This window comes from Pelecanus crispus, chromosome 5, assembly GCF_030463565.1.
Source record: "Pelecanus crispus isolate bPelCri1 chromosome 5, bPelCri1.pri, whole genome shotgun sequence".
Taxonomy (NCBI): domain Eukaryota; kingdom Metazoa; phylum Chordata; class Aves; order Pelecaniformes; family Pelecanidae; genus Pelecanus; species Pelecanus crispus.
The window spans coordinates 2,567,573-2,594,911 of record NC_134647.1 but is presented as its reverse complement, the minus strand read 5'-3'; the positions used below and the strand labels follow the sequence as shown (position 1 = coordinate 2,594,911).

At 39.0% G+C, this 27,339-nt stretch overlaps 1 protein-coding gene across 1 annotated transcript in view; it reads right to left on the bottom strand.

Moving 5' to 3' along the window:
• Nucleotides 1-818: 818 nt before the first annotated feature.
• Nucleotides 819-27,339, bottom strand: part of NEB (nebulin) — a 125,448-nt gene continuing 98,927 nt past the window's right edge. Inside the window, exons 124-153 of the mRNA XM_075711405.1 lie at nt 25,822-25,932; nt 25,570-25,674; nt 24,684-24,788; nt 23,273-23,377; nt 22,303-22,413; nt 21,720-21,830; nt 20,136-20,249; nt 19,893-19,997; nt 19,344-19,448; nt 18,605-18,709; nt 17,699-17,791; nt 15,169-15,261; nt 13,612-13,704; nt 13,058-13,150; nt 11,776-11,868; nt 11,153-11,245; nt 9,831-9,923; nt 8,940-9,032; nt 8,237-8,329; nt 7,559-7,651; nt 6,983-7,075; nt 5,935-6,027; nt 5,537-5,629; nt 5,169-5,261; nt 3,952-4,059; nt 3,449-3,632; nt 2,858-2,950; nt 2,132-2,281; nt 1,728-1,837; nt 819-992 (exon numbers count right to left, since the gene is read on the bottom strand). Of these exons, the coding sequence (XP_075567520.1) occupies nt 819-992; nt 1,728-1,837; nt 2,132-2,281; nt 2,858-2,950; nt 3,449-3,632; nt 3,952-4,059; nt 5,169-5,261; nt 5,537-5,629; nt 5,935-6,027; nt 6,983-7,075; nt 7,559-7,651; nt 8,237-8,329; nt 8,940-9,032; nt 9,831-9,923; nt 11,153-11,245; nt 11,776-11,868; nt 13,058-13,150; nt 13,612-13,704; nt 15,169-15,261; nt 17,699-17,791; nt 18,605-18,709; nt 19,344-19,448; nt 19,893-19,997; nt 20,136-20,249; nt 21,720-21,830; nt 22,303-22,413; nt 23,273-23,377; nt 24,684-24,788; nt 25,570-25,674; nt 25,822-25,932 (3,198 nt within the window). The remainder of the gene's footprint in view (nt 993-1,727; nt 1,838-2,131; nt 2,282-2,857; nt 2,951-3,448; nt 3,633-3,951; nt 4,060-5,168; nt 5,262-5,536; nt 5,630-5,934; nt 6,028-6,982; nt 7,076-7,558; nt 7,652-8,236; nt 8,330-8,939; nt 9,033-9,830; nt 9,924-11,152; nt 11,246-11,775; nt 11,869-13,057; nt 13,151-13,611; nt 13,705-15,168; nt 15,262-17,698; nt 17,792-18,604; nt 18,710-19,343; nt 19,449-19,892; nt 19,998-20,135; nt 20,250-21,719; nt 21,831-22,302; nt 22,414-23,272; nt 23,378-24,683; nt 24,789-25,569; nt 25,675-25,821; nt 25,933-27,339) is intronic.

Sequence of the window (27,339 nt, the reverse complement as noted above, 5' to 3'; positions counted from 1 at the left end):
TTCACAGCCCCTCAGCTTGACTGCTCTGGTGGCTGTGGCATCCTCCACCACCACCTGGCTGCTTTCCTTTCTCAGAACAGTTTTCTGAACAAAGCCAGTTGGTTGTGAGATGGATTCAGTCACGCTGAAGAGCAGGAATCAATCAAACGTACTGCAGAAACATTCGCTTTTATTTAGTCACTAATTTACAAGTAATAACAGCTTTTTGACCCCAGAACAGCTGCATGAAAAACACATAAGAGCTCAGCAAGCAGAAGGAGAGGCGTTTGGGTTTGGGCCCGCCCCCCCAGCCAAATGTTGGTTTGAGATACTAAGATTAAATGTTGCTTATACGGAAAAGTGAATGCATTCAAACATTTTAGAACAGCCCGGAAAAACACTCTCTTGATGGGAGAATGAATACAGTAATACTTGGTAGTCTTAGTTTTAAGGACATGTATAGAGCTGCAGAGATACTGACCTGGCTCGCAGTTCTGGCGCAGTTAAACATTGTGATGGTACGTGATGGTGAAATGTTTGAAAGTCCAGGCAATGTTTAAGCAAACTTTTTTTGACATAGAAACACAGTTCTCATGAGCACGTTTCATGTTTTGAAAGGATGTTTTGTGAGTATTTTGCTCTGCAGTTACTTTTTCTTTTTTTTTTCTTTTTTTTTTTTTTGTTCACATCCTGGTTCATAAGGCGCTACCAACATGGCAGACGAGGCACTTTGGGGGGAAAAAAAAAATTGGTACAAGCCCTCTTCCAAGGCTTACATTTTGAGAAGTGCCAGCATGTCGCACCACGCAGATAGGCTTTATGGCAAGACGTGCTTTGGTTTAGACAGCTTCTACGTAGTTGGCCGGCAGCATGCCAGTCTTGCCAGTTCTCTGGACAGTCCCATACATCCAGCCTTCATCGATTGCTTGCACGTTTACAATTGTGTCGCCATCTTTGAAGGAAACCTCATCAGCATCAGCTGCCATGTAGTCATACATGGCCCGGTAGGTCTTCTGTTAGTTTTAAGTAGGTGGGGGACAAAAAAAAAAAAAAAAAAAAAAAAAAAAAAAAAGGACATTTATATCCCTGCTGTCAGCACTGCCAGCCAGAGCTGATGGTGAGAATCAAAATGGAGGCTGCGGGCAAGTTGTGTTTTGACTCATGTCAGTACTCAAAGTACTACTGCTGGCACTCTGGCTGGTCTTTTGAATCTGGTTTCAGATCGCAAAATGTTTCTTTTCAACGAGTAAGTTACCTAAGGTAACTAACTACCACACTGCGTTAGGTTACAGCCTGTGTGTCTTAGTTACACCAAAGGTGAACAAAATGTTTCCAAAGTGTATTTGAGCAGCAGTAACAGCTGCAGGTAGCTCTTTAACTCTTTTAACTCTTGTTTTTAACTAATTCTTAACTTCAAGGTCTGGCCTGGGGGGAGGTGCTGCCCTACCCCTTGTCCCATACTGAGCCTAAGACAATCTCAGGGGTAGGAAGTGTTAATTTAAAGTTTTCAAGGGCAGGTGAGGGTCTCTCCCCCTCCAATGAATCTGTTGCACCTTCACCTGGTTTTGTACGAGCTGGTGGGTAGGCAGGTTCCCCACTCAGTCCTGGATTAACATCACCTGAAGCACGGTGGGGTGTGCACTGCTATTAGGGGCCTCCAGGGCTGTGCCCGTTGGTAGGTGATCAAATTAACTCCTGCAGCAAGCGTGGGGCCGTGTGTCTTAACACAACTGATCCATGTTACTTACACCAGCCGTAGATGGGTGCGAAGGAACCGATGACACCGTTGTTTGCTGGGTGGCCACGGACGATGACCGTTGTTGGGGTAACTCTATGGTTTTAGCGTGTTTGTAGCCCACTGCAAAAGGAAAATATATTTTGTATTGTTTATTACAGAACTGGCAGTAGGGTTAGAGTTGCTCTGAATAAAGATCATGGGAGAGGTGGTTAGGTGCCTCAGATCTGCCTTTTACATACTGAAATACAAGTTTACAGCTGCTGGTTATATCCACAACTCAACATTTTGCAGGCATACTGTGCTTTTTCCTGCCAAAAAGAATTACAGAACTGTGACCAGTGCTGCCCTGCCAGACGGGCTGGATACCATTTGTCCTCATACATGAATAGATGGCACGTTTGCTCTCCTCGTTACCTGTTGTGGTTGTGGTGAAGAAGCCCCCGTTGCTGTAGTAGGACAGATGTTGATCGGCCCCATCCGAGGGTTCGGATTTTTCATCGCCACCGCTGATGCTCAAGGCACTGGCAGAGCGGGAGTGCTCCCGGCTGCGGCGCTGGGCTTGGACTGCGAGGAGCAAGGAGTAGGAACCAGTTCATGTCTTTGGTTTGTAAGGAGATGCACGCATAAAAATGCACGTGTGTGTGTATATATATATAGAGAGAGGGGTTACTTATTGATACATACACACGCGTGTGTGTGCGCCTACATGTTCTGTAACATAGCCAAAGCTCTCTAGCGTGGTTACCAAACCTGTAGCAGTTGTGCTCATAGTGATAGAAAACGGACATGGGCCATGTGCATGCTAAGCAGAACTGGTTACTGTATTTTACAGAATTAATGGGAAAAAAGCATATGAATTAATCACAGTCTGTTTTTATGGTTACTCAATGGTATTTGCCAGGGCTTTTTAAAAGCATTTTATGGACTCCATGATGAAGGTCTATGCAACAAGGCACAGTTGTTACATCACTGTCATCTTTAACACAGCGCCTGAAGTCAGCACGTGAGGCCACGCTTGCGTTCTTGCATAGGTGGAGTGTCAAGCTGCGCTTTAGCATCCCCAAGCTGCCAGTTTTACCGCCTGGATTTGCACGAGCGTAAACCCTATTTTGCACAAACAGTACAGCCTATGGAACAAACCAGAGATCATATGTAAGCTTCTGGACTGAATATTGTCTTCTGCTGGGTCGTAGTCAAAGACCGACCCGGGATTAGTGCGCCACACACGAAGACCTGTAAGAGAAAGAGCGTTTTCTGAGGAGAAGCAACTTCTAGAGAGCTTGAGCAGCACATGTCTGGCCTGAATAGGAGTAAAAGCGTATCAAAAGGGCAAGCAGTGTTTCATAAATTTGAGTTTCTCAAATCTATAGCACAGATTAGGGGTTTTTTTAAAAAAAATATAAATTTATCTACATGAATAGAGCTAAAGTCTTTCTCTAATATGCACAGAGGTGAAGTTAAAAATGTAAGTAAAGGTCTTTTCCAACCTAACTGATTCTATGAAAATCGAGCATTACATTATAAAATTGGGCAGAACAGGAGAGGCAGACCACAGATGACTTACAGCTGCTGTAAGCGAGTGTTTTCAAAATGGACTTTGATGAAAGCATCATCTCCAAGTAACAATAAATTTTAATTGATACGGCTGAGCTTAAATAAAACAATTCATCCAGGTCAAGCTTGTGTTTTGTGTAAATGATGTACTCAACATAACACCTAGGTTCTGCTTACCTGTGAGAGTCTCTTGATCCTGGTCCACGCGCTTTCGCTCCATTTCTACTACTCGCCTTTGAATGCCCCTATAGCTAATGTCGCTGAAGTCCTGCATGTTCTTTTTCACGCGTTCCGTAATGGGGTCGGTAACTACAGGTGTGAAACTACCTTTGTTTTTCTCGAAATCTTCGTGGTATTTCACCTGCAATTTAAAATGAAATGTCTGTTCTCTGTAGTGTAGATGAGTAATTTTTATTCCTGCTTACCTCAGGTGAATTTCTAGTAGAGAGGTGCACTGCTGTGCTGAACTTTTGCTTGCTCCAGTCCAAGGGACAATGGGAGCCTAATCCCAAACATGCCTTTCCCGCAGTCACTCTTGCCTTTAGCATTTAAGACTTTGCGTAACCAAACTTGGTACACGCACATTGTCCTTGAGCTGCCCATCCCTGGAATGTCTCAGGAAAAAAGGTTTTTATTTAAATCACTTGCTAGGTTAAAAATACGTCTATAAATGCTCTTACTGTAGAGATATGTTTCTGGGTCTCTCGTACACGCCGCATTTCAGGTGTATCTAGTACATACGCAGCTTTGCCTTGTACTTGTTTTCGGAAACTGTCTGAATAAAGAACCTGCCAGATGAGAAAGAGGAAGTGAGCACAGCGTGCAAAACTACTTCTGCATCAGGAGGAATGAGCTGTACTGAAGCAACCCAGCAAAGGGGGGGGTGGGAAAGCAGCAGCTTCTGTGTGGGTGAATAACATCAGCAGGCAAAGCAAAATTCTTTGTCATCATTATATGAGACATGGACAGCACTGGACTCAATCCCAGACATTCCTTTCCCTCACTACAAGAGCCTCACCTTTTTTTAGCCTTGTTACAACAGGTAGAGGTAGTGCAGTAATAATGCTCTAGGTGATATTTTCATATATTTGCCATGCACCTCACTGACTGCTGTGTGAAACAGCATAATTAGACCTGTATTTATCATTGAACTACTACAGATTTTGCTGGGTTTGCATGGTTTCTTTTTTGAGTGATAACAGTTGCATCATGCTTCTGTAAACATTTGTGTGCAGGTATTGTATTACTGGCTTTATCGAGCAAGCCATGGTAATGTTCCAGGTCAGGCTGGACGGGGCTCTGAGCTACAAGAGCTAGTCGAAGATGTCCCTGCCCATGGCAGGGGGTTGGACAAGATGGCCTTGAAAGGTCCCTTCCAACCCAAACGGTTCTGTGATTCTGTGATGTTATGTACATAAACCTTTACAGGATGGGGTATGTCAGGATTTACCTCTGGAGTAACAGGTTAGGAAAGAAGGGCCTAAAGAAGGCCATTTCCAGATTTGTCCTGTTTTTCTGTAGAGTGTCAGAAATCTAACATAAAATCTCCTGTTACTGAAGAATGATCATTTTATATGTCATACGGTATACGACCAGTAAAAACACAAGGAATTTGCAGGAGACTTGAAGGCAATATATGCTATTTGAAATTCAACTGTTTAAAAAAAAAAAAAAAAAACAAACCAACCCAAACTAAAGCTGTTAATCACACAGAAATACTCAATTGCAGCAGAGAGTAAAAAGCAAGCATTAAAGGATTTGATTTTACCATGGTTACTTCATACGTCCAAACTAGGTAGCTAGGGAGTTACACCTGCACTGTTCATTTCATAAGGGCTTCAGGGATCAAAATGTTACTTTTTAATGTATTTTCATCTATTGGCTGAATAGAACATACCGAGCTGATGTTTTCTTGATTGCGTTTAGCTCTCTCCATCTCTGGAGTCATTGGTGTTGGAGTTCCTTTTGCCAGATGTTCCTTGTACAAAACCTACAGTGTACAAAAAGGGGTCCACAAATCAGACTGGAAAAATTCATCGCTCATTCTGTGAATGGTGTTATTGATTAAGCATACTCATCACTGCAGGGGTAGAAAAGATCTTGGGAAATAAAGCGTCTAAAAAGTTATTTGCTAGAGCAAAAGGTAAAAATCAAAGGGAAAAATAGGCCAAAATAAGAAAACTGAGAAAATAAGGCTAAATTAGAAGAGGAGTTTTTGTTCAGAATGGTTATTTTGAATGCAAGGTGGTTGTCATCTTTCAGTACCGAGCTAATGTGTTCTTGATTGCGTTTGACTCTCTCCATCTCTGGAGTGACCGGTGTGGGCGTTGCCTTCCCTAAGCCTTCTTTGTATACAACCTACAGATCACAAAGTAACTCAAAGTCACAAACGTACAAATTAAAAACTGTAGTGTTACTGGTTTTAGAGTAAACACCATCCATTAGGCAAGAAAAAAAAAAAAAAAGGTCAGAGGAAAAATAGTATTAAAAAGTTAATTGACAAAAAAAAAACTTTTAAGATTGTAGTACTTAAGAGATGACTTTTTAAGTTTGACGGAAAAAAATTAGAGTGTTAAATAAAACCAGGCAGACTTAAGTTATTAAAAAAAAAGAAAAAAAAAAAAGTGCTCCATCATATCCCCTTTACTTCTTCCAGACAATACCGAGCTAATGTGTTCTTGATTGCGTTTGACTCTCTCCATCTCTGGAGTGATAGGTGTGGGGGTCGCTCGCCCCAAGTTTTCTTTGTACAACACCTGTGGGATACAGAAGATGTATCCGGTATCTTAAAAACCCCCCAAAATCAAAAGGATTTGAACACCAATTATTACTTGGTTATCAAATTTCCAAAAAGTCACAACTGATTATGGTATGCAGCACTACACAAAAGCCAAACATCTACTGCTGTAAGGAAGGGTAAGAAAAATAAACTGTAAAAGAAAAGCTTGTTATTTTTTTGGTTAACAAGGGCGGGCTCTATCCAGCTACAACTATGACGATGGCTCCATAGGCTTAGGAAAGGTGCCTGTGGCCCTAGAGAACTATTTAAGAACTGTTTTATCTGTATTTGAAGCAATTTGTGACCTTTTTGGGAGGGAGGAGGGAGTTTTGTTGCCACACTGATGTCGGGCAGCCAAATAAAGGAGGGCGTCGAGGACGGGTGTCTGGCACCGCTGCACCGTTACACCTGCACATCTCCCCAGCCCATGAGGCCACCTGAAAGCTACCACTGATACACCACGCAGAAGAGGAACAGTCTCATTCCTTTTGTGTCATTCTGCTCAAGGCATCCCAAGTCACCTGTCCCAGCACTACAATCTCACATGGGTCAGAGAGGTGGCATTTTTCAGGCTGGGCTGGTTGGGTTTCTTGTTTGTTTTTTCACTAAAGTCAAATACCCCTGAAAAGCCAATGAAAGCTTAAACACTAAGCGTAGAGAGATAAACCTGAGTATCTCCACCAAAGGACGCTAGGCTTTTAATATTGTCTGGATAGAGCCCACAGGTACACAAAGTGAGTTGTAGAGAAGGCCTAAATTTCTGGATCAGACTGTTAACGCTAAAGTAATTTTATTTTAGAAGAGCGATTAATTTGCAGAAACAAATATATCTATTTTTTAAATTTAAATCAACTTTCAGTAGGTAGTTAGAATGTTACTTTATTAAGATATAAGCACAAAGGAAAAAAAGAAATATATCTATTTTAAGGTACCGAGCTAATGATTTCTTGATTGCGTTTGACTCTCTCCATCTCTGGAGTGATTGGTGTTGGGGTCACTTTCCCCACATTTTCTTTGTACAAAACCTACAGGATACAAGGGAGTATCCAAATGTCATTAAAAAGGCACCACCACCACCAAAAAAAACCCCAAACCAACACACAATGTAGCTTTTGAATCATTACACTTAGAAAAGGTTAGATTTGGGGCACAATGCCGTTCCTAAAAGAAGCAACGGGAGCTTTGCCATTAATCTACCAGGATGCAGAAACGGACCCTGTATGGAGTCAACTCTGCATGAAAGCACACTTGTAGTAAGAAAGGGTTAACAAAATTGCAGAGAAACAATATCCATCCAAAAAAAGGTCAAACCTAGTTCTAGTACAGACCTGCTTCAGAGAGCGTTAAATAGAAGATACTACGATCTGCGTGTAAGCACAGAAGGTAGGAGGTTTATGCTACATGGCAGATTCATTTTACAAAGTTAGAAAGCACAGATTACTAAACTGCTACAGCTATGTTAAACACTTCATTCAGATCTTTAGGAACTGGTTTCCTGTGCAAAATACCGAGCTAATGATCTCTTGATTGCGTTTGACTCTTTCCATCTCAGGAGTGACAGGTGTTGGGGTTGCTTTCCCTATGTCCTCTTTATACAACACCTATGAGACACAAGAAAGGAGCCAAAGAGAGCAACAATAAATAAAAAGCTATCCGTAGACAAACTTGAAGCCTCAGGCATTTTTTTCTTGCATTTATTTCCTCAGGGCCTAGGTATTAAATGTATTTTTAAAGAAGGTACTTAGCACTATTTTACTAGAGAAGTAGGGTTTGGCTTATTGGCTTTTTAACTACAGGACCACTCGTAATAAATAGTGTAAGTACTACATAAATGAGACCACAAAAATACCATATTGAGTGGCTGAGGATGTTATGAATATGTAAATTATATTAAAAAAAAAAATGTTGGCACTGCAGAGAAGATGAGTGGAGTTTGTTAAGTGTTTTTAGGATTAGAATAGGGCATTAAAATCACTCTTAAAAACCAATAAAAACTGTAACAAGTTAAAGTCACCACCGTAAACCCACAGTAAGACATGAGTAAGAAGTAATCACGTGTGTAAGCTGCTTCAGAGCTAGGGTCGGCATTATTTTGGAACAAGTGTTACAACGTCTGTTTATTAAAACTGTTAAAATGTTCTTTTAAATAGAGTTAAAGGGAACATTTTTTTTTCTTAGCAAAGTACCGAGCTACAGATTTCTTGATTGCGTTTGACCCTTTCCATCTCTGGAGTGATAGGAGTGGGGGTTCCAGTCCCCACGCTCTCTTTGTACAACACCTGTGTAGTAACAAGAAGCATCCAAAAAACATAATCACAACTCAGTAATGATTACATCCAACACGCAGTCAAATATCTGAGTCTGCTGGAGCTCAGTCTGCTCTAACGTGCCCTAAAAGCCACCCCTGGAAGCAATGAAGACTGGACTGCGCCCGTGAGGGGCTGAAGGCAGAGGTCTGTGGTTTTATCTTAGCAGGTGCGACGCATCCAGCGCAAAAGCCTCTTAGGTCAAATACATTTTCATGGTGGAGGAGAGCTTCTAGACTACCACTGAAGCCTGCTAGAAAGTCAGACCCGCCCTCTTCCGTGATAACAGCATTAAAACAGAAAACACATAGGATTTAAAAAAAAACCCAACACACATCAAAGAAAAAGGAAGTTGGAACAGGGAGCAAAATGGTTAAAAATATTTAGGATAAAGTAAATAATCACATATATGAAGAAGTGGTAGGTCAGTAACATTGGAAAATATAGTACAGTGAAAAAGAAAGGAAGTCTTTGTGAGTTGATTACAAGGAAGTAAGGAGTGGAATTGTTCATTTTTAATAAAGGTTAAAAAGTTCTGTTTAAGTGGAGTTAAAGGGAATACTTCTTTTCCTCCACAAAATACCGAGCTAATGTGTTCTTGATTGCGTTTGACTCTCTCAAGCTCAGGAGTGACCGGTATTGGGGTTCCTGTCCCCAGGTCCTCTCTGTACAACACCTGTGGGGTAACACGGCTATATTAAAAGAAGAAAAAGGGAACAAACAAACAGCAGTAACACGCAGCTTCCTGAGAAAACAGACTGAATGGTTTTCAAAGTCGCTCCAAGCCAAAGGGTGGACTAAAAGAGAAAAATGAAAATGCTTCTCAACACTATCCAGCTCAACACTAAGACTCCGCAATGCCTTTTGGCAGAAAGCTGGAATACTGTCTCTATTTGCTCCTTGGGAGCTATATAGACAAATGGTCTGTGCACCAGTAGACCACTAAAGACTTCCTAAAGGCACAAAGTATCAAATGCAACACAAAAGGAACGAAGAAATCAATCCCGTTTCATTTACCCGTTCCACAAACATCACAGCAGTTACACTGGCGTGTATCGGAGCGCTGTTACACTGAGCTCATAGCCACGGATTTGCATCAGGCGCTGAACAGTTAGTTCTCATATACAAAGTCAGTAAAATCAGGGAAAAAAACCCCACCGCACAAAACAAAACTAAGGATTGTTGTGACTAAGAAAAGGGAAACAGGGTGGTTTTTTAAGAGCAAAAAAATTAAAAAGAAAATCACACTCAAAAGAAAGGTGAATTAAAAGGTATTATTAAGATGATGTAATAAAAAAAAGAGGAACAAGAACGGTGTAAGTAACAATTACGGAGGAAAAAAATCTCAGAGGGACCAGGATATAATTTTTTTGTGTAAGTTGATTATAGGGGAACAAGAATTTTTTGTGTGTGTGTTAAAAGTATTTTAAAATAGATTAAAAGGGAATTTTCTGCTTTTCAAATGAAAAAATACCGAGCTAAAGTTTTCTTGATTGCGTTTGACTCTCTCAATCTCAGGAGTGACAGGTGTTGGCGTTCCTGTCCCCAGATCCTCTCTGTACATCACCTGTGGGGTAACACGGCTATATTAAAAGAAGAAAAAGGAACAAGCAAACAACAGTAACAGTCTGTTTGCTGAGAGAACACGCAGAACATGAGAGATGTTTTTCTGAGATGCCCTGAATAAACAGAGGGATTAAAAAAATCCGTAAAAGTAAAAGACTAGTTTAAACCTCTGAAGATAGAGTGAAACACTAATACACTGGTATGGCTTCTACCGGAATGCCGGAATACCTTCCTGACTTGCTCAAGTGCTTCTCAAGGTGGACATTCAAAACTGGTGAGTATGTAGAAGATTAAAGTCTTGCCTAAATCATAGTGAAGTACATTACTGTCTTTTCACCAGCAGCGAGGTAAACCTTTTCCCGACCGCACCTGAGTCACTGGAGGACCAGGTCCTAATGCGCCTTCCTAAAAGCTTTTCTGAACACGCACACCTCAACGGCGAGTGAAACACTACCTGCTGTCCAGAGTTCATCACCAAAGAATCTAGCTTGCTTATTACAGGAAGGACGCAGAGACACGATCACAATAAAGGCGTATGTGTGAAAATGGTACCTGGGAAATTATCATTACTAGTGCCCTCCTACCTTACGTGACGCTTTCCTCCCCCTGAGAAACATCCTAATGCTACTGATTTTTTTTCCCCTGCAAACCTGTGCTACCAACGTATCTACAGCAGTTTACACCAGCTGGAGATTTGGGCCACTGGCCCCGTGCAACGACATTAAAGACTTCCTAAAGGAAGAAGGCATCAAATACAATGCAGAAGGAATAAAGAAATCAATCCCGTTTCATTTACCCGTTCCATAAACATCACAGCAGTTACACTGGCGTGTATCGGAGCGCTGTTACACTGAGCTCATAGCCATGGATTTGCATCAGGCAATAAAGAGTTTAGTTTTTATACGTGGTAAATCCAGGGAAAAAAAAACAACAACCAAGGATTGAAGTGATTAACAAAAGGAAAAGCAGATATTAAAGAAGAAAAAAATATGATCAGAGTCAAAAGAAAGACAGGAACACAAAATCTAAAAGTTATCATTAGTAAGATGACCCAATCAAAACAAAGTAAGTAACAATTATGGAGGAAAAAATGTCAAAACATGGGGAACGGGACATTCTTTTTTGTGTAAATTGATTACAGGGAAATACAAAGGTTTTTTTTTTTGGTGTTAAAATTATTTTAAAATAGATTAAAAGGGAAATTGCTGCTTTTCAAATTAAAAAAAATACCGAGCTAATGTGTTCTTGATTGCGTTTGACTCTTTCAATCTCAGGAGTGACAGGTGTTGGGGTTCCTGTCCCCAGATCCTCTCTGTACAACACCTATATGGTAACATGGGAGTTTAAAAAAAGTTAAGAACAAAAAAAAAAAAAAAAGAAAAACCACTTGATGGAGGCAGCACATAAAATTTTTATGCCTACTAAATCTACTAGAAAGCAGGAAAAATTAGGAAGTATAAAACAGTTAACATCTGTGATAAATCCAGAGGAAGTCTTCTGACAGCTAGAAATACTGCATCCTAATTCTTAGACATCCTTCAAGAGAATCATAAAGCATTAGAGGCATGGAATTAAGCAAATAAAAACCCCAGTGTTTTTTGAAAATGCAAAATAACTTAAGCTTCACAAAAAAAGCTTTAAAAATTAAAGGACATGAAGCATCAAGTGTTACGATTATTAAAAAAAAAAATCTTTTAAAAAATAAGTATGTTAAATACAACTAACAACGACTAAAAAATTTAATAGCAGAAAGGGGATGTTTCTATGTTTATAAGTTAATTAGAGAGAGTAGAAAATTTACAAGTGTTAAATAGTTATAGGGAACTTTTTTTCTTAAATCACGAAAAAAATACCGAGCTAAAGTTTTCTTGATTGCGTTTGACCCTCTCCATCTCAGGAGTGACAGGTACTGGGGTTCCAATCCCCAGCCCCTCTTTGTACAACACCTGTGTGGCAACAGGGAAGTATTTAAAAAGAAAAAAAAAAAGAAAGGAAAGGAAAGAGGAGGACAGGGAGGAGAGAGAGAAAAGACAAGTAATTTAATATAGTGAAACTTCAAAGTATGAAAAATAGAGCTTTGTCAGCCTTCTTCAAAGGCTAGCAAAAAAAAAAAAAATCAATGAAAATAATCAGGTAATATTACGACAAGGTTTGTTCTCATGTCACCTGGGTGCATACAAATAACGCCAGCAAGAACTGCAGGGGTGTTCTGTGCGAAGCATAGCTTGAGCCGTGTTACCTGAAAACTCCGCATTTATGTCTTTTTGCCCAAAGGAGTTTCCTTACTCAAAAGATCTTGAATGAGCAGCTTTGCCTCTAAGATTTCTAAACAGGCTCACCAGCATAAAAGAGAGCCGTGGTGACCTCAGAGACAATTAAATGTAGCAAAAAGTTTAACAACAGTGGCGTCTCAGAACTGTCCTGTTAATCTCAAGTCAGGACTGAATTTCATATCGGTCATGTCTGAATTGGGTCAGAATGAGTCAAAATTAGTCCTGAACTGCTCTAATTAAAACAGAAATAGAGAACCAAATTATGACATGATGGTCATTTGACTGGAATGTGTTAGGAGTAGAAACAATCTGGATAGAAATTCATTACTGCAGTAATTTTTCCTTATATATGCAATTTTCGTCATTGTATCATCAGCGATATGGGGATGCCACCCAGGTTTTCTTAGAAAGACCTGTAGGATATAAGAAAGCATCCAACACAGCAAAACCAGGAAAAGAGACAACACACGCTAGTTGCATTAGATTGCTTTGTTTCAAGAAGTGTTAAGAGTTCATTTTTCATTTGCAGTGCAACCAGCGTGGTGAGTCTGAAGACTGTTAGAAAGATTGACTTTGTTATTCAGGAGGAGAGTGACATCACTCAGACTACTACTATTTCACTGGGAAGAAAAATAAACTGATTTAAGTAAATGAGGTTAAAATCTCACAGCTGGAAAAATTTCATGACAAGTTAGATGGAGTGAAAAATTAAAATATAAGGATACTGACAGGGTTTTAGTGATTTGATTAAGAAAGGGTTGTTCAAAGTTCAGCAAAGAGCCGAAAGAAAAATTTAATACGGAGGAGTTAAAGGGATTTGATTTGCATTTGAAATGGTAGTTTTTGTTTTATTTAGCAATACCGAGCTAATGTGTTCTTGATTGCGTTTGACTCTCTCCATCTCTGGAGTAACCGGTGTTGGGATGCCAGTCCCTAAGCCCTCTTTGTACAATACCTGCGAGGTACAAGAAAGTTTCCACAAAAAAAGCACTCAACACAGGCAAAACCATTAAATCTGACTATTTTGTGAGTTACGTTTAGCGTTAGGATCACTTTTTAATTAATTTCACACTTGTTCTAGAGGCAAGTATTAAGGAAGGGGCTGATGGTTGATTATTCTGTAAATACATAACTACAGATACTAGAAGATAACGGGTTAAGATAAAACAAATAGGGAGAGAAACACCACGTTAATGTCACAGCTTACTTCCAGTTTTGGTTCTCAAAAGAAATGCATGTAAAGTTGTAAATCACCAAAAAAAAGTTCAAGCACAAACAGGTGGAATATAAACGAGTTAAAAATATTGCCAGGGAAAAGACAGGAGCAGGGTGAGATTCTAAACCATTGAAGAAAAACAGATTATATGTTAGGATGTTATGCAAAAAGAAGTTGTTATAATTTTTGTTTTTAAATACCGAGCTAATGTGTTCTTGATTGCGTTTGACTCTCTCTATTTCTGGAGTGACAGGTGTTGGGATACCTGTCCCTAGGTCCTCTTTGTACAAGACCTGCAGAACACAAGCACCCAGCAAGGTGAGATCATCATATTCCTTCCACAACTAGAGTACATTTGGATAGACAATTTACCTGGTTTATTAGGTAAATATAATCTGGGATTATATGTAAACACGTGCACAACTTATTTTACTCAGTGTGCATCTTTTTAGGTACAGTCAGCAGCTCAGCAAAGTACTTAAAGCCTATGTTGAGGTGCTTGAACGCACTGAAGTCAATGCAATACTTCATTCTAGTAGGACACAAGTTTAAATATTCTGCTGACCCGGCATGAAAGGTAGGTATGTTCTGCTTTTAATCTTACTTTAGGAAATGTAATAGTATTACTTTTCAGGCAGTCAGCTTTTCTGGAGGGGTTTTTTTATGGTGTTAACAAACAGCTGAACCTTTTATAGACATATTTAATATGAAAATACTTAGTCATGGGCTCCATTTCATTTTGATCTCTGTGACTATTTGTTCGGAAAACCACTATTTTACTTTGTTTTAAGTCTCTAGTAAGAAAAGCAATTCAGTTTTAGCTCTCATATTATTAGATTTAACTTAACCTGTAATTGTTTGATTCAAAAAATTGCATTTTTCATGAAAGGAGTTGCATAGGAGATGCCTGGGTTGGTTTAAAACCTAGTCATGTAGAAATACATTACAAATGCACTAATGGTTCTTCTTGCAACTAGTGAAATACTTGCAACAAAAAGAGCTAACAAAAAAAAAATTCAGTGCTTGATGCCATTGAAACAATGAAAAAATAAAAAATAGAGGAAAGGGAAAACAAATTATGTAAAAGAAAAAAGGAAGAATCATTTGAAAAAATAACTCCATTGTGCAAAAGTGAGCTGTAAAAAGCATCAGTATCATAAACAGCTCAAAAGGGAAATGGTACTTATAAAATCAGGAATGGAAAATCGTAAGATACTCATTATGTGGGTGTCACTGCTCCTCAGCACTGTACAGCAAACGTCTGAGGTACCAATAATGACAAGACCGTATCCTGCCTCAATTCTGTATGCAGAGATCAAAGAAAAGCAGTAGTGGCTCAAAATCAGGAGAGCACATTGTGGTTATTAAAATCTATACTTAACTAGGTATGGGAAGAGCCAGGTAGTGTTTCCACTTACAATTGCCACTAGGTTTTGTGACTACAAAAAAGGCTCCAATTATTTTTTTCCACAAAGTTCTCTCGAGCTGATCCAGTTTCTTCAGACTAATTGTAGGACTTCATGGGGGTATTTTTTGTTTCTAGTTCTGTGTTTAGAAAAGATCACAGAAGTCATGCAGGGAAGTGGCTGACTCTAATGATCACTGCAAAATTCAGATATTTCAACTTCCTGCTGCTGAATATAGTGATTTAAGAGATCTGTTCTCTTTTCAACAAAAAAATACCCACAAACGCTACCAAAGTTTGGAGTTTGAGCTCTGCATGAGTATATAGGTAAGTAGAAAATATCGGCCATTACCGAACTGATGTGCTTCTGTGTCTCCTTGACACGCTTCACTTCTGGGAGATCAGGAATTGGAGTTCCTTTTCCAATACTCTCCTTGTACTTAATCTACACCAGAAAAAAGTAGAAGGACTTATATTAAAGCACAGTTGACACAGGTATGTGTAAGAAGTTACATGAATAAAGAAACATAGGTCCTTTACACTTTACAAACTCACTCAGATCTCAGGTACTAAAGGTATTCTGATAGAAGGAAATCATCCAGGAACCCTCTGTTAGAGTTATCTGATAGCTAACGCTGCCACACGTCTACAAGGCGGTTTAATAACTCAGCTCAGGGTAAAAAAGCAGAGTCTTGTTTGAGCCAGAATTTTTCAACTGAAGCTTAAAATTTGGGTATCTAACATCTCCCAGGAGTTTAATTTCAGCAAGAACAAACGCCCTGATTTATAACAACTGAACCATCTCAAGGTTTCTTACACTGAGTTCCAAAAAATTGTGATATTAAAAATTTAAAATAATCTCTAAAAAGCTTAGCCTAATGTAAAATAGGCACCTAGATTCGTATGTGGATACATAAAGACCATTATCCTGGCCTTGAGGAGACTGAAAATTTAAAAGATCTCCTTGGCTTTAACACGAGCAGAGAGCTGCTGTTAAAGTATGCCCATCACCTTTACAAGCTATCTGTTAGGAGACAACTTCAGCTGTTGATGAGCTGTCACTGTGAATGGCACTTTACTAAAAGGGTTTTCTAAAAACAAGTGTAAATACCTTTGAACCTGATACCATTTGGTCTTTCTACCAATGAAAGAAGAATTTTTGATTTATAAAAATCTATCATATTCACAAAGGTGAGAGTCGTCATGCAACATTTTAACCATCACAGTGCTATTTGCATTTCTACTTTAGCATAACGAAAAAAAGAAGAGCATTTCACAAGAACATATTTAACATACTGTGCATGAAACAAGTTGGCTGAAATGTTAGTATCTTTTAAACTCACACGATGTCAGCATTCAAAAAAGCATGAAAAAGATTTACAAGTTTTGAAAGAAAAGTAATACATACAATTATTCCAATTTTAGAGTGTTACAGTTTTTTATATAATATAAAAACTTTATGAGACATGCTTTAGTAAGGCTTTCAACACTGTTTGCCTTGCCATCCTTACCGATAAGCTAACAAAGTATGGGTTAGATCAGTGCACAGTGCCATGGACCCAAAACCGGCTAAGCGGCCGGGCCCAGAGCATTTTGATCATTGGCCCAAGGGCCAGTTGGAGGCAAGTCAGCAGTGGTGCACCCCAGGGGTCACTACTGGGGCCAGTACTGTTTAACATCCTCACTAGTGACCTGGACGCCAGGACAGAGTGCACCCTCAGCAAGTTTGCAGACGACACACAACTGGGAGGATCGGCTGATGCACCCAAGGGTTGTGCTTCCACCCAGAGGGACCTCGACAGGCCGGAGAAATGGGCTGAGAGGTATCTCCCGAACTTCAGCTGGGGGAAATGCAAAGTCCTGCACCTGGGGAGGAATAACCCCAGGCACCAGTACATGCTGGGAGCTGACTGCCTGGGGAGCAGCTTTGCCGAGAAGGACCTTGGGGACCTGGTGGACAACAAGCTGACCATGAGCCAGCAACGCACCCTCACCACAAAGGCGGCCAACAACATCCTCGGCTGCGTTAAGAAGGGCATTGCCAGCAGGTCAAGGGAGGTGATCCTTCCCCTCTACTCAGCACTGGTGAGGCCACATCTGGAGTTCTGTGTCCAGTTCTGAGCTCACCGGTACAAGAAAGATACGGACTTACCGGAGCAAGTCCAGTGCAGGGCCACAAAGATGAGTAAGAGACAGGAGCACCTTTGATATGAGAAGAGGCTTAGAGAGCTGGGACTCTTCAGCCTGGGGAAGAGTAGGCTCAGGGGGAACTTACCAATGTGTATAAATACCCAGTGAGAAGGAATGAAGAGGAGGGAGCTACTCTTCTCAGTAGTGCTCAGTGACAGGACAAGGGATAATGGCCACAAATTAAAAAAAAAACCAGAAAATTCAATATGAACACAGGAAAACTTTTGTACTGTGAGGGTGGTCAGACACTGGAACAGGTTGCCCAGGGAGGTTGTGGAGTCTCCATCCTTCGAGATATTCAAAATTCGACTGGACATGGACCTAGGCAACCTGCTCTAGCTGATCCTGCTTGAGCAATGGGGTTGGAGTAGATGATCTCAAGAGGACCCTTCCAATCTAAATGATTCTTTGATTCCGTGCTAAATAAACTGTGTTTGGGATGAGATTAAAAATGATGGCAAGAACTTTCATGTTTTAGAAATGGATTGTAAGTAACAAATTGAGTGTTAATCATTAGAAAGATTACTGTTTAAGTAAAAAGAATAGGCAAAAACTTTTAGAAAGTAACCCTTAGCTGGATGGATTATTGCCAAGACACTGTTAGCAACATTTAAAGAAATGAGGGGGGGAGAAATATATTATTTCAAGTTGAATTAACACTGGCAGAGTATTAAAAATAAATTATTTTGTACCGAGCTAATTGCATCCTGGGTTCGTTTAACTCTCTGCATCTCTGGTGTCTTTTCAATATTAGTTCCAGTTCCAATATCTTCTTTATATAAAATCTTAACATTCAGAATGAAGACAACAAGGTTAAGCATACAAAACACAACATTATTTCTCCTAGAGAGTGAATACAGGCTCATGACAGTGATTTGTACACAACAGTGCAGGCTGAAAGCCAACTCGGAGGATTAGCTCCAGTCACTGCCTTATTGCCTATCCGCAGCCTGTCCTACTACGAGTGCCGTCTGTGCAAAAAAGGGCTGATCATTTACATTTATAGTAATGCATTTTAAGTAGAACGTCAGAACATTTGTAGACTAATTTTAGGATTGAAGACTAGTATTCTTTCTAACTTGTTCTTTTTGTTCTAGTTTGTTTCATTATGTTTTACACAAATGTCTTCCACTTAGTTACTTACTACGCTAATGGTGCTAGTGGCAAAATGATACAGCTGACTTTCGGCACTTCATGGTAACACATGAAATGTGAAACAAATCAGGCAGACAGTTTACTTTTCACTAAAAGAAGACAGTTCCAACACAACAAGAATACCCCTCTTACATGGTAACAGGACAAAAGAAAGGTGGATACTGGTAATACCAATGTAAGTACAGGATTGATTGTTTAACTATATCATAGGTATATGTGAAAGAGTGCACTCAGGGCACTCCACAGAAAACAGTAGGTAAAAAGGGGTAGCAAAACCCAGCTAAATCTACTTAGAATAAAATTAGTTTTGTTTGAAAAAGTTCTTATACATATTTAAGCAGATCAAGAGCATAAGTACCTGTAAGATAAGAGCCAAATATAGTTATTAAACATATTAAACTGTATTTTTTGGAATGAGAACTGAAACCAGAAAATAACTATACCGAGCTGAAATTCTTCTGGTTTTCTTTCACACGCAGCATTTCTGGTGTGTCTTGTACCACTGTAACTTTTCCTTTACTGTTCTGTAGGTCCCACTGATATTGAAGCTGTTGAAAAAGATAAAGTAAAACGTCAAATGTTGACTCTATGCCATAAAAAAATTTCTTTGAAGTTTGAGTTTTCTTTGAAGATGAGAAAAAAAAATATTTTCAAGTACACCTTATAAGGTGGTCATTTTAACGCCACCATTAGTGATATAAAGATGTACCACAGTTGTAAGTATTCTCATTTAAATTAGCAATAGGAGAGCCTTAACTACATTCACAGAAAAATCTTGAAAGCTGCCAGACTGTATCTAAAGCAATTAAGGCTCAACAATGAAAGTTAAAGATTTCCAGTCAGATTGTGGAGCTCTGTTACTGACCATACAGTCTTGCAGGTAGTCCCACGGACAACAGCAGACGACTTCTGTAAGTATAACTCTCTATTACTTGCAAAGGCATTGTCAAAGCACCGCAGCAGGAAGTTTTTATCAAGAAAACTACAGAATCATTTTGGTTCCCTGTGTAATGCATAAAGTGGGCTGCTGCATACATAGCGGACCCGCTAACTGAAGATCCCTGAGAATATAAAGGCAGCCTAGTTGGGATTAGAGTGTGATATCAGGATCTTATTAAATGAAAAAAAGCTGAACATTTTTTATCAGTTGACAGCAACAGTAATTATTATTTATATACATACTGTGCTAAAGTTCTTTTGATTCTCACGGACTCTCTGCATTTCTGGTGTGTCTGCCACAGGCACATAGTATGGCATGGTCCTTTCTGCATCTTCCTTATACTTTTTCTGATAGAAAATACAAAATATATTCCATTAATACAAAGCAGTAATAAACAATCTGGCATTACTTATCGTTCCATAATGCCCACCTTTATGGAGATGTGAGTACTTCTGATACAAATTCAGATTATGCCTCTGTGTAAGATTTATTTTGAACATTAGGTTATTAAGGAGTAGGAAAATTAAGCTAAACCCACTTAGAACAAACGTAGCTTTGGTATTGCAAAAGCAGTAGAAATTATTGTTTCATTTTATACAGTCTTAAAATAAATTCATTTCAATATTGAAATGGAATTCCAGAGTAAGAGATGCCACATCACAGCTCTAGAGAAATTTGTTTTTCTGGTGTACCTCCTGAACGTTGTGACAGGTAGTTATTTAAGTGCTCCAAATTAGTATCTACTCGAGGTTCCCACATGAACAATGATTAGATTGCTTCACTCACAATACCTGGCTCGAAAGGTTCTTGACCTGCTGGGCATGAATAATCTCTGGAGTATCGACAACACTGGTGTAGTTGGCTTTCTCCATTTCTGCCAATTGTTTGTATTTGATCTGTTGGGGAAAGCTCACATTTAGGTGCCTTAATTGTATCTTGACAACAATTTTCATTGGGTTTAATCAGAAAAAACTGTTAATGAATTTTCCTTTAAAGAAGACATCAGATGTGATACATGAGAGATTCACACAGACCTGGCTGGCAATGTCAGTGGCATTCTTTGCTCTCACAAAGTCTGGTGTCTCCAAAGCCAGTTCTGTCAGACCTTTTCCTCTGATTTCTAATTCCAAGGCTTTTTTGTACGCTTTCTGCAGATGAAGACAGGAAATAGATACTTTGTCAATGTGAATGCAATACCTTTAGCAACTTCACATAGCTTCATGATCACACCACAAAATAGGAATACTGCTAATATAAACTCACAATTAAACACACAAATGATGTAATTAAAGCGTGTACTCTACAACTTAAATCTAGAGAACAGCCGTACTCCAGCAGTAAAAGGAGCTGTATTACAGGCCAGCTGTATTAAGGTCACTCTTCCTTCTCACACCAGTAGTCTCAAAGTGTAAGTTCCTTTAGGTGATCAAACAATTACTTGTACAGAAGAGAAGCAGCAGACAGCGAGCAGCGTATGAAATGCATGTGGTAGTGAAGAGTGGTCACAGACGTTTCACACTGAGCATGTCCAAAAAATGCAAGGTGTCAGGATTCTCTGTGACATTTGGGGCCCTTTGGAATGAATACCCTCCCTAAAAACTCAGTGCTGCAGGAGCCACTCTTCCCAAAGAGATCTTCCACTAAAGTCTGAAAGATTTATTTTGTATATGTTGGTATAATTTCTATTTCTCTATGCCAACTCTGCTGAACTTAGCTGAATATGGCTGTAATAATCTGGTAATAAAATACAGGGTCTTTGAATAACTCAAAACCTCTGCACTACTAAGTACAAAATGCTGTAGTCCATAAGGATGCTTATCTTAAGAGTATTTTGTTAAGAAGCAAAATCTTAAGTAACACTAAAAAGTTACTTTTTTCAGCTTTCAGCCTGATGATGTTAAGGCTCTTAAAATACGAGCTAATCTTATCCAATGAAACCCATCACTATGAAATATTTATTGCACCAGTCCACCACGTAAATAAAGTAGCTGTAGGTTTGCATCCTGACTGTCCGCTGGCCACCTCTCTCCATCAAAGTGGGGAAGACGGCCTCGGCCATCAGCCCTGCAGCTGCCAGCTGGGCATCAGTCCCGGGCAGGGGGAACTCTTCGTGAGCATGGCTGCACTTTCTGACTCACCTCATTGAAAAAGAGCTCTTTGCTGCACGGCACACCTCCCAGACCAGAGTATGCCAGTATGGTTCTCTCATTGTAGTCCTTTTCTGATCTCTCACTTTGCTTCTTGTTTCCTCATCCTTGGTAACTGCTCCTGACCTAAGATGCCTGCTTCACAAAACTGGCAGCTCTGGTTCCTACGCTTAGCCCTGCTGCATCACGATGCTGGTTTCGTCTATCCCTTGACTGATCTGCCAATAGTCAGATCACAGCACCTGTTTCCCACCGATATTCCTGACAGTAACTGCAAAGCCAGAAAAGAGCTCACTTAAAAGTTCAGGCTCCCAGTTTTATCCTTAGTCACCCATACACATTCTTTTTTCTCCCTACTCAAGATATTCTAGGGAATGACAAAGTTCATACTAGTGTTATACAGCCATAAACATTTATCAGTTGGAGGCTGTTAAATCCACTCAGGTATTTTCCAAATAGTTTTTGACATACCTCGTTCAGAATTTGAGTTGCATTCTTCGCTCTTAACATGTCTGGAGTCTCCTCTAAAGCTGTTAGTCCTTTACCTTTGACACCTTCCTCCAGATCCTTCCTGTACTCTTTCTGCAGAAGAAAGGAAATGAAAACTGCAAAGCCAGACTATATAGAGTTCTACACTCTACAACTTTGTTGCAAAAATTAATTTTAAAAAAAAAAAAAGAAAAAGATTCCAACGCTCCAAAGGAAAAAAGAATTTTTTAAACCAACAAAGATTATGGTATAGGGTTATATAAGAACTACTGCAGCTGAATATAGTAATTCTTGTTCAAGATAAATTGCAAAGGCACACATATATACACCCCACTACGGAACAGTTAGGCTGATGAGTGTCAGAAAGGGACACGGTAAATATGAATACAGTTAACGAACAATGAAATAAATGTCCACGACAAATTAGATCACAACACAAAATATATGTAAGCATGCTTAATGTGAATGGTTAGGAAAAAGAAAGCGGTGAAGAAGAAATGCTGCTGAGAATACTTAGTGGAATTATTTAACTTGACAGAGGAAATAAGCACAGAATAACTGCTACCTCGCTTGCTATTTTGGTTGCATATTTGACATGTAATAAGGATGGTGTAATCTCCAAGCCAGTAAGGTTTCTGCCCTTAATGGACTCTTCAAAGTCCTTCTTATATTGTTTCTAATGAGAGTAAGAAGAAAAAAAGCAAACCAGCAAATATTTATTACATTATTTTTAATTACATGAAAAACTACTGGGAGGATGGAGCAGTGGTTTCGTATTAATGTCACAACAACAATCTGCTACAGTCAATGCTATGGGCACCTAAAGCAATAAATCCTGTTTCTACTAAAGCCCACGAAAAAGCTCATTACTTTCAATGGAAATATGACCTGACCCTGCCTTTTTTTTTCTTTTTCTACTTATTTGTATATGCAGAGCAAACATTCAATGGAATCACTCAAACGTAACGACTAATGGCCTTATACAACTGGTTTTCAGCATGTATAAGCCTTCATCTGTGACAGAACAAGATTATACTTCAAACAAACAGAAAAGAACTGCCTGAGGAAATAGAACGACAGGTCAGTGAAGAACACTATGACAGTAGAGACAAACAGGAAATAAATGGGTTTCTCAAAATTAGAGTTCTGAGGTGAAAAGAATAACCAGGGTACTTTCTGTGGACTATGATAACCAACACACATATTATACTTGCATTGCCAAAATTTAAGTGAAATGTATTTCATATTACTTTTCTTCTAAAGACTTGAAGACTCACTTAAGCTTCATTTACTGTTAGCTTCTTGATGAAAAACTACAGATAATATACACTTCACTGTGGCACAGGAAAGCTTCATGAATTTTAACTGTAGTATTTCATAACCGATATAAAGAAATGTGATAGAGCTATAATTTTGCAGTCCATCAGCACACACAAGATGCAAGTATAATTGCCTGTCTAAATCACTGTGAAAGCTTAACTACAAAAAATAAATTTTAAAGTTTTTTAGTCTATTAGTATTGATTTTAACTGTACCTCACTCTGCATGAGCTGAGATTCCTTTGCAGTAAGGTATGTTGGAGTTTCAAAGTCCAACATAGGTTTTCCTTTTTCCTTCTCATACTTTTCTCTGTATTTCACCTGAGAAGAAAGGAAAAAAGGTTACCCTCCTAAATAATCAAAGAACCTATTCATTGACTACTATGTGCCTACTTTGGTCAACAGATCCGTGGTAAAAAATGAATGTCTAACACTGTTTACCTTCCTGAAATCCATATTATTGACCATAAAATGTAAAATCAAAGGTCAGGCTTGCAGCAAAATGCGTGTGGCCTCAAAATTCTACTCATTTATTTCCTGTTGCAGAGAATAAGCAGCGTCAGCTCAGATATCAAGAATTTACTGATCACAAGAAGGAGGACAGGTAGCTGTACAAATCTAACTTGAAGGCACTCAGACCGCTCATGACCCTGGCTGAGTTCAGCCAGTTACATGTTAATGGATTGCCGGAGTGTTAGCAGCAGGGCTTGAAAAGATGCAGTTTAGCAACTTGCTAATTCTGTGCATAAGTGTCCAGGAAGTAAAATGTCCACAAGGATGAAGATATTCTTGCTTCAAGTTATAGTATCCAGCCTTTAGGGCATCAATTTTCAGACTGCTGCATGAGGTAATCCTGTGTCTTTGGCTGAGACAGATCCTGATCTCAAATTGGAGCAACAAGTAGCGACTTTAACTAGAAGCTGATTAACAACCATTTTCTAGTAGTCCTTTGCTACGTAACCTTTTTGCTCTTCCATGCCATGCAGCAGAACAATAACTACAACCCTTTGTGTTCTAGCAGTAATTTCTGTCTTGCTTTACAATCAATAAATACCTGGAATAGAACCTGGAATAGAGAGGATTAGAGGCCAAATCAGAGTATAAATTTCTCTGGAATACTTCACTATTTGCTGTATTCCAGAGGCAAAAAAAGGTCAGACATATTTAATAGCAGCAGTAGGTGTTGCTTTGGTTAAAGCAATTTCAGATGCAGAAAAAGAATGGCAGAGCTCTCCTTTGTATCACTTGAGGCTAGAATGGATAAAGCAGTTGAAAATATACTGTCAGCAACAGCCCTGCTTCTTTCAATTTCCAGTTTCTGTGGTTACCAGGTCCTTTTTTCTATAGACAAAATCACCCTGATAGACGCATTATAGTGTGTAAAATGATCCATATACAAAAGGCATGAGATCTACTCTAGAATGAAGAAATCATAGACATTTTACATGTATTCTAAACTTGCAACTGTGCAAATATTTCTCATTGATTTGTTCACTCAGGTGTGCAGTGTTTATAAAGCAGATAGGCAAAGAGATTGTTATATACTGGAGAATTTGCTAGGATGACTTCAGTGATGGAGACTGGTACTCAGTGAGTGGGGTTAATGAGAAACACATGACCAACTTACGTGGCTCTGTAGTTCTGATGCCTCCCTTAGATGAACCTGCTCAAGATTATCTGGCACCACATGGTAGTGACCCTTACTCTTCTCATATTGCTTCTTGTACTGGTACTGAAGGGAAGGTGTCAAAAATCATCTCAATAAAAAAAAAATCCCTCAGCAAATTTACTTCTTAGGTCCAATCAAAGCAACACTTCAATAGAACATCAAAGAGAAATTAGAAATTCAAAAAGCAAAACAAAACCAAGAAGTTTAACTGCCAGTATCAGATATCATTTCTAAAGATGTGGGTGAACAGTTATCTTTTTTTGGCCATTTTGACTGCAACAAAGATTTTTTCAAAACCAGGATTAAAAAAAGAAAAAGAAAAAAGAAAACACAGTGGATACATGAAAAGGCTGTACCAAGCAATAATGATTTTTGTGTTTTCTCAGTAAAATTATCAAGTATTTTGTTAGGCATAGCTCTGTACATCTACAACGGGGGGATGTTAAACATAAACATGAAATGAAAAAACCAGAGAAAAATAAAAATTTTAAATATAGTAAGCAGTAAAGAAAAAAGTAAAAGAAGAAGATAATAGTATTTGTTAGTGTGATGCAATCAGTTAAAATGTAATGATCAATCCACTAAAAATTATTAGAGGATTTAAAAGATTAACAGTTCTATGGCTAATAAAGATTTCGCTTCCCAGAGGACAAATGTGGCAAAGTTGCTAGTTAACTAGGAAACAGTCATTAGAAAGTAGAGGAAGAGATCACTACCAGGTGACGTCCCATGAACAATAACAGCGGGAGTAATTGTTACAGAAATAGTTAGCAGACAGCAATTCAGAATGGAATCAATAGTAACTGAAAAATCAGACGGATCCAGGATTAGTTAATGAGCTTACAGCACTGGCGAGTTGGCTTGTGCTCAGGACGTGGTTCATGATCAGCGATTCAGACATGTCTGTGACAGGCTTATGAAGTTTCTTTAAATCCGCCTTGTATTTCACCTGCAGGTAAGAAAGGACAAACAACCTCAGAAAAGGAGACTGCTAATAAAACCTGTGATGTTGAATGTATTAATACCATAAATGAGGTCTTTGTTAAAGAAATTTGAAACTTTTAATTTCCCTAGGGAAAAGCATAAGTAAACATACCTCACTAGCCATGTTGTGAGCATCTTTCATGGTCTTGTAGATTTTAGCCTCCTTTAAGTCATACTTTGGCTTTTTACCCATCTCTTTGGAAAAATTCTCCTTGTATTTCACCTAAATTAAAAAACAACCAGGTATTACAACTGTTCTCGAGTATTCACTTGTTTGGCTGCAGAAGGCGAAGAGACCCTACTTCAGTGCTGATGGCAAGCAGAAGAATGAAAATGTAGTAACTTGAAGGCATCCACTGGAATAAAGGCTATTTTAAAGATGACCTGACGTGGAAAGAAAATCTACCATCTGTATTTACAAAATACCACTTGCAATTTTTCTTTCAGTGCACAGGTTACATCTCCTCATTGTAAAAACAACAGACATAGTCAAGAGAAGTATGTTGACAAAACACAGCTAGATTCTGACCCTCAGAGATGAAGAATTTTTCACTTGACAGGAACTGTGCATAGATGAAAGACACCCTATTTCACAAAGAGACAAAAACTGACACAAATATAAAGAGTATTTAAAAGAACTTTTTACGTACTTCTTGGAGAAATATGAGCTTTAAAAACTACCTCAAGACATATGAGCACTGAAGACAGCAATCTATCAAATACTTTTATATATACTGCTATACACATACTGTGTTCTGTACAAATCAGAGATGAAGGAGGATGTTAATGATCACAAACAGAATAGTGATACAATTAATTAACAGGAATTAGATTACACAAGAGGCTTAGTAACACTTCCAGACCACATTAGCATCAGCAAGGTAAACCATGGTGATGGAAGCCCTAGTATTCCAGCAGACCCGGGCTGAAGGCACAGAATGTTGATAGGAATGAGAGTTTTGCTAATGACTTAAATGAGAGCAAGTCCTTCATCCATCATGACTTGTCCCATCCCACTGCTGCAGGTGCAGCTAAAGGCTAATTCCTCACTATTTCTTGTAAACCTACAAAAGGGATGGTTCCATTAGGAATATTTTAGGTTTATTACTTTTTTTGTGGTCTGAGATGCATAAAATTGTTTCAGAAGAGTTACTGAAGAATGCAAGAAAAACATGAAGTATTAAAGGTTAAGTTCTAGCTTATCTAAGTGGATCCCATAGTTAGTATGTATGCTCATCACCATTAGAGTGAACGTCAGTAGAAAAATCGGAGGATTTGTCATGTCTTCCCTATAGTAGTATTCTGCCTGGTCTGGAAACAAGCAAGGCAACATTTGTTTCTGCTTACCGATTCACATTTCCTTGGAGATACTTTATACTAAATAAGCCAGCAACCCCCATCCCTGGTCTAAAGAGCAAGAACTGAACAACCGTCATCAGTCTTTCTGAAAGAATGTGATCTTGTTCAGGACCAAGACAATACTTATAAAAAGCATGCAGAAAATGTAAGACCGTGGCTGATGAGGAAAAAGGGTTAACGCTTCTTCAGAAAAAACCTGATCTCCCAAGCAATATTTCTGTGAAAATTGAAATGAAGGAACTAAAACACTGAAGAACTGGTAACTAAGTTG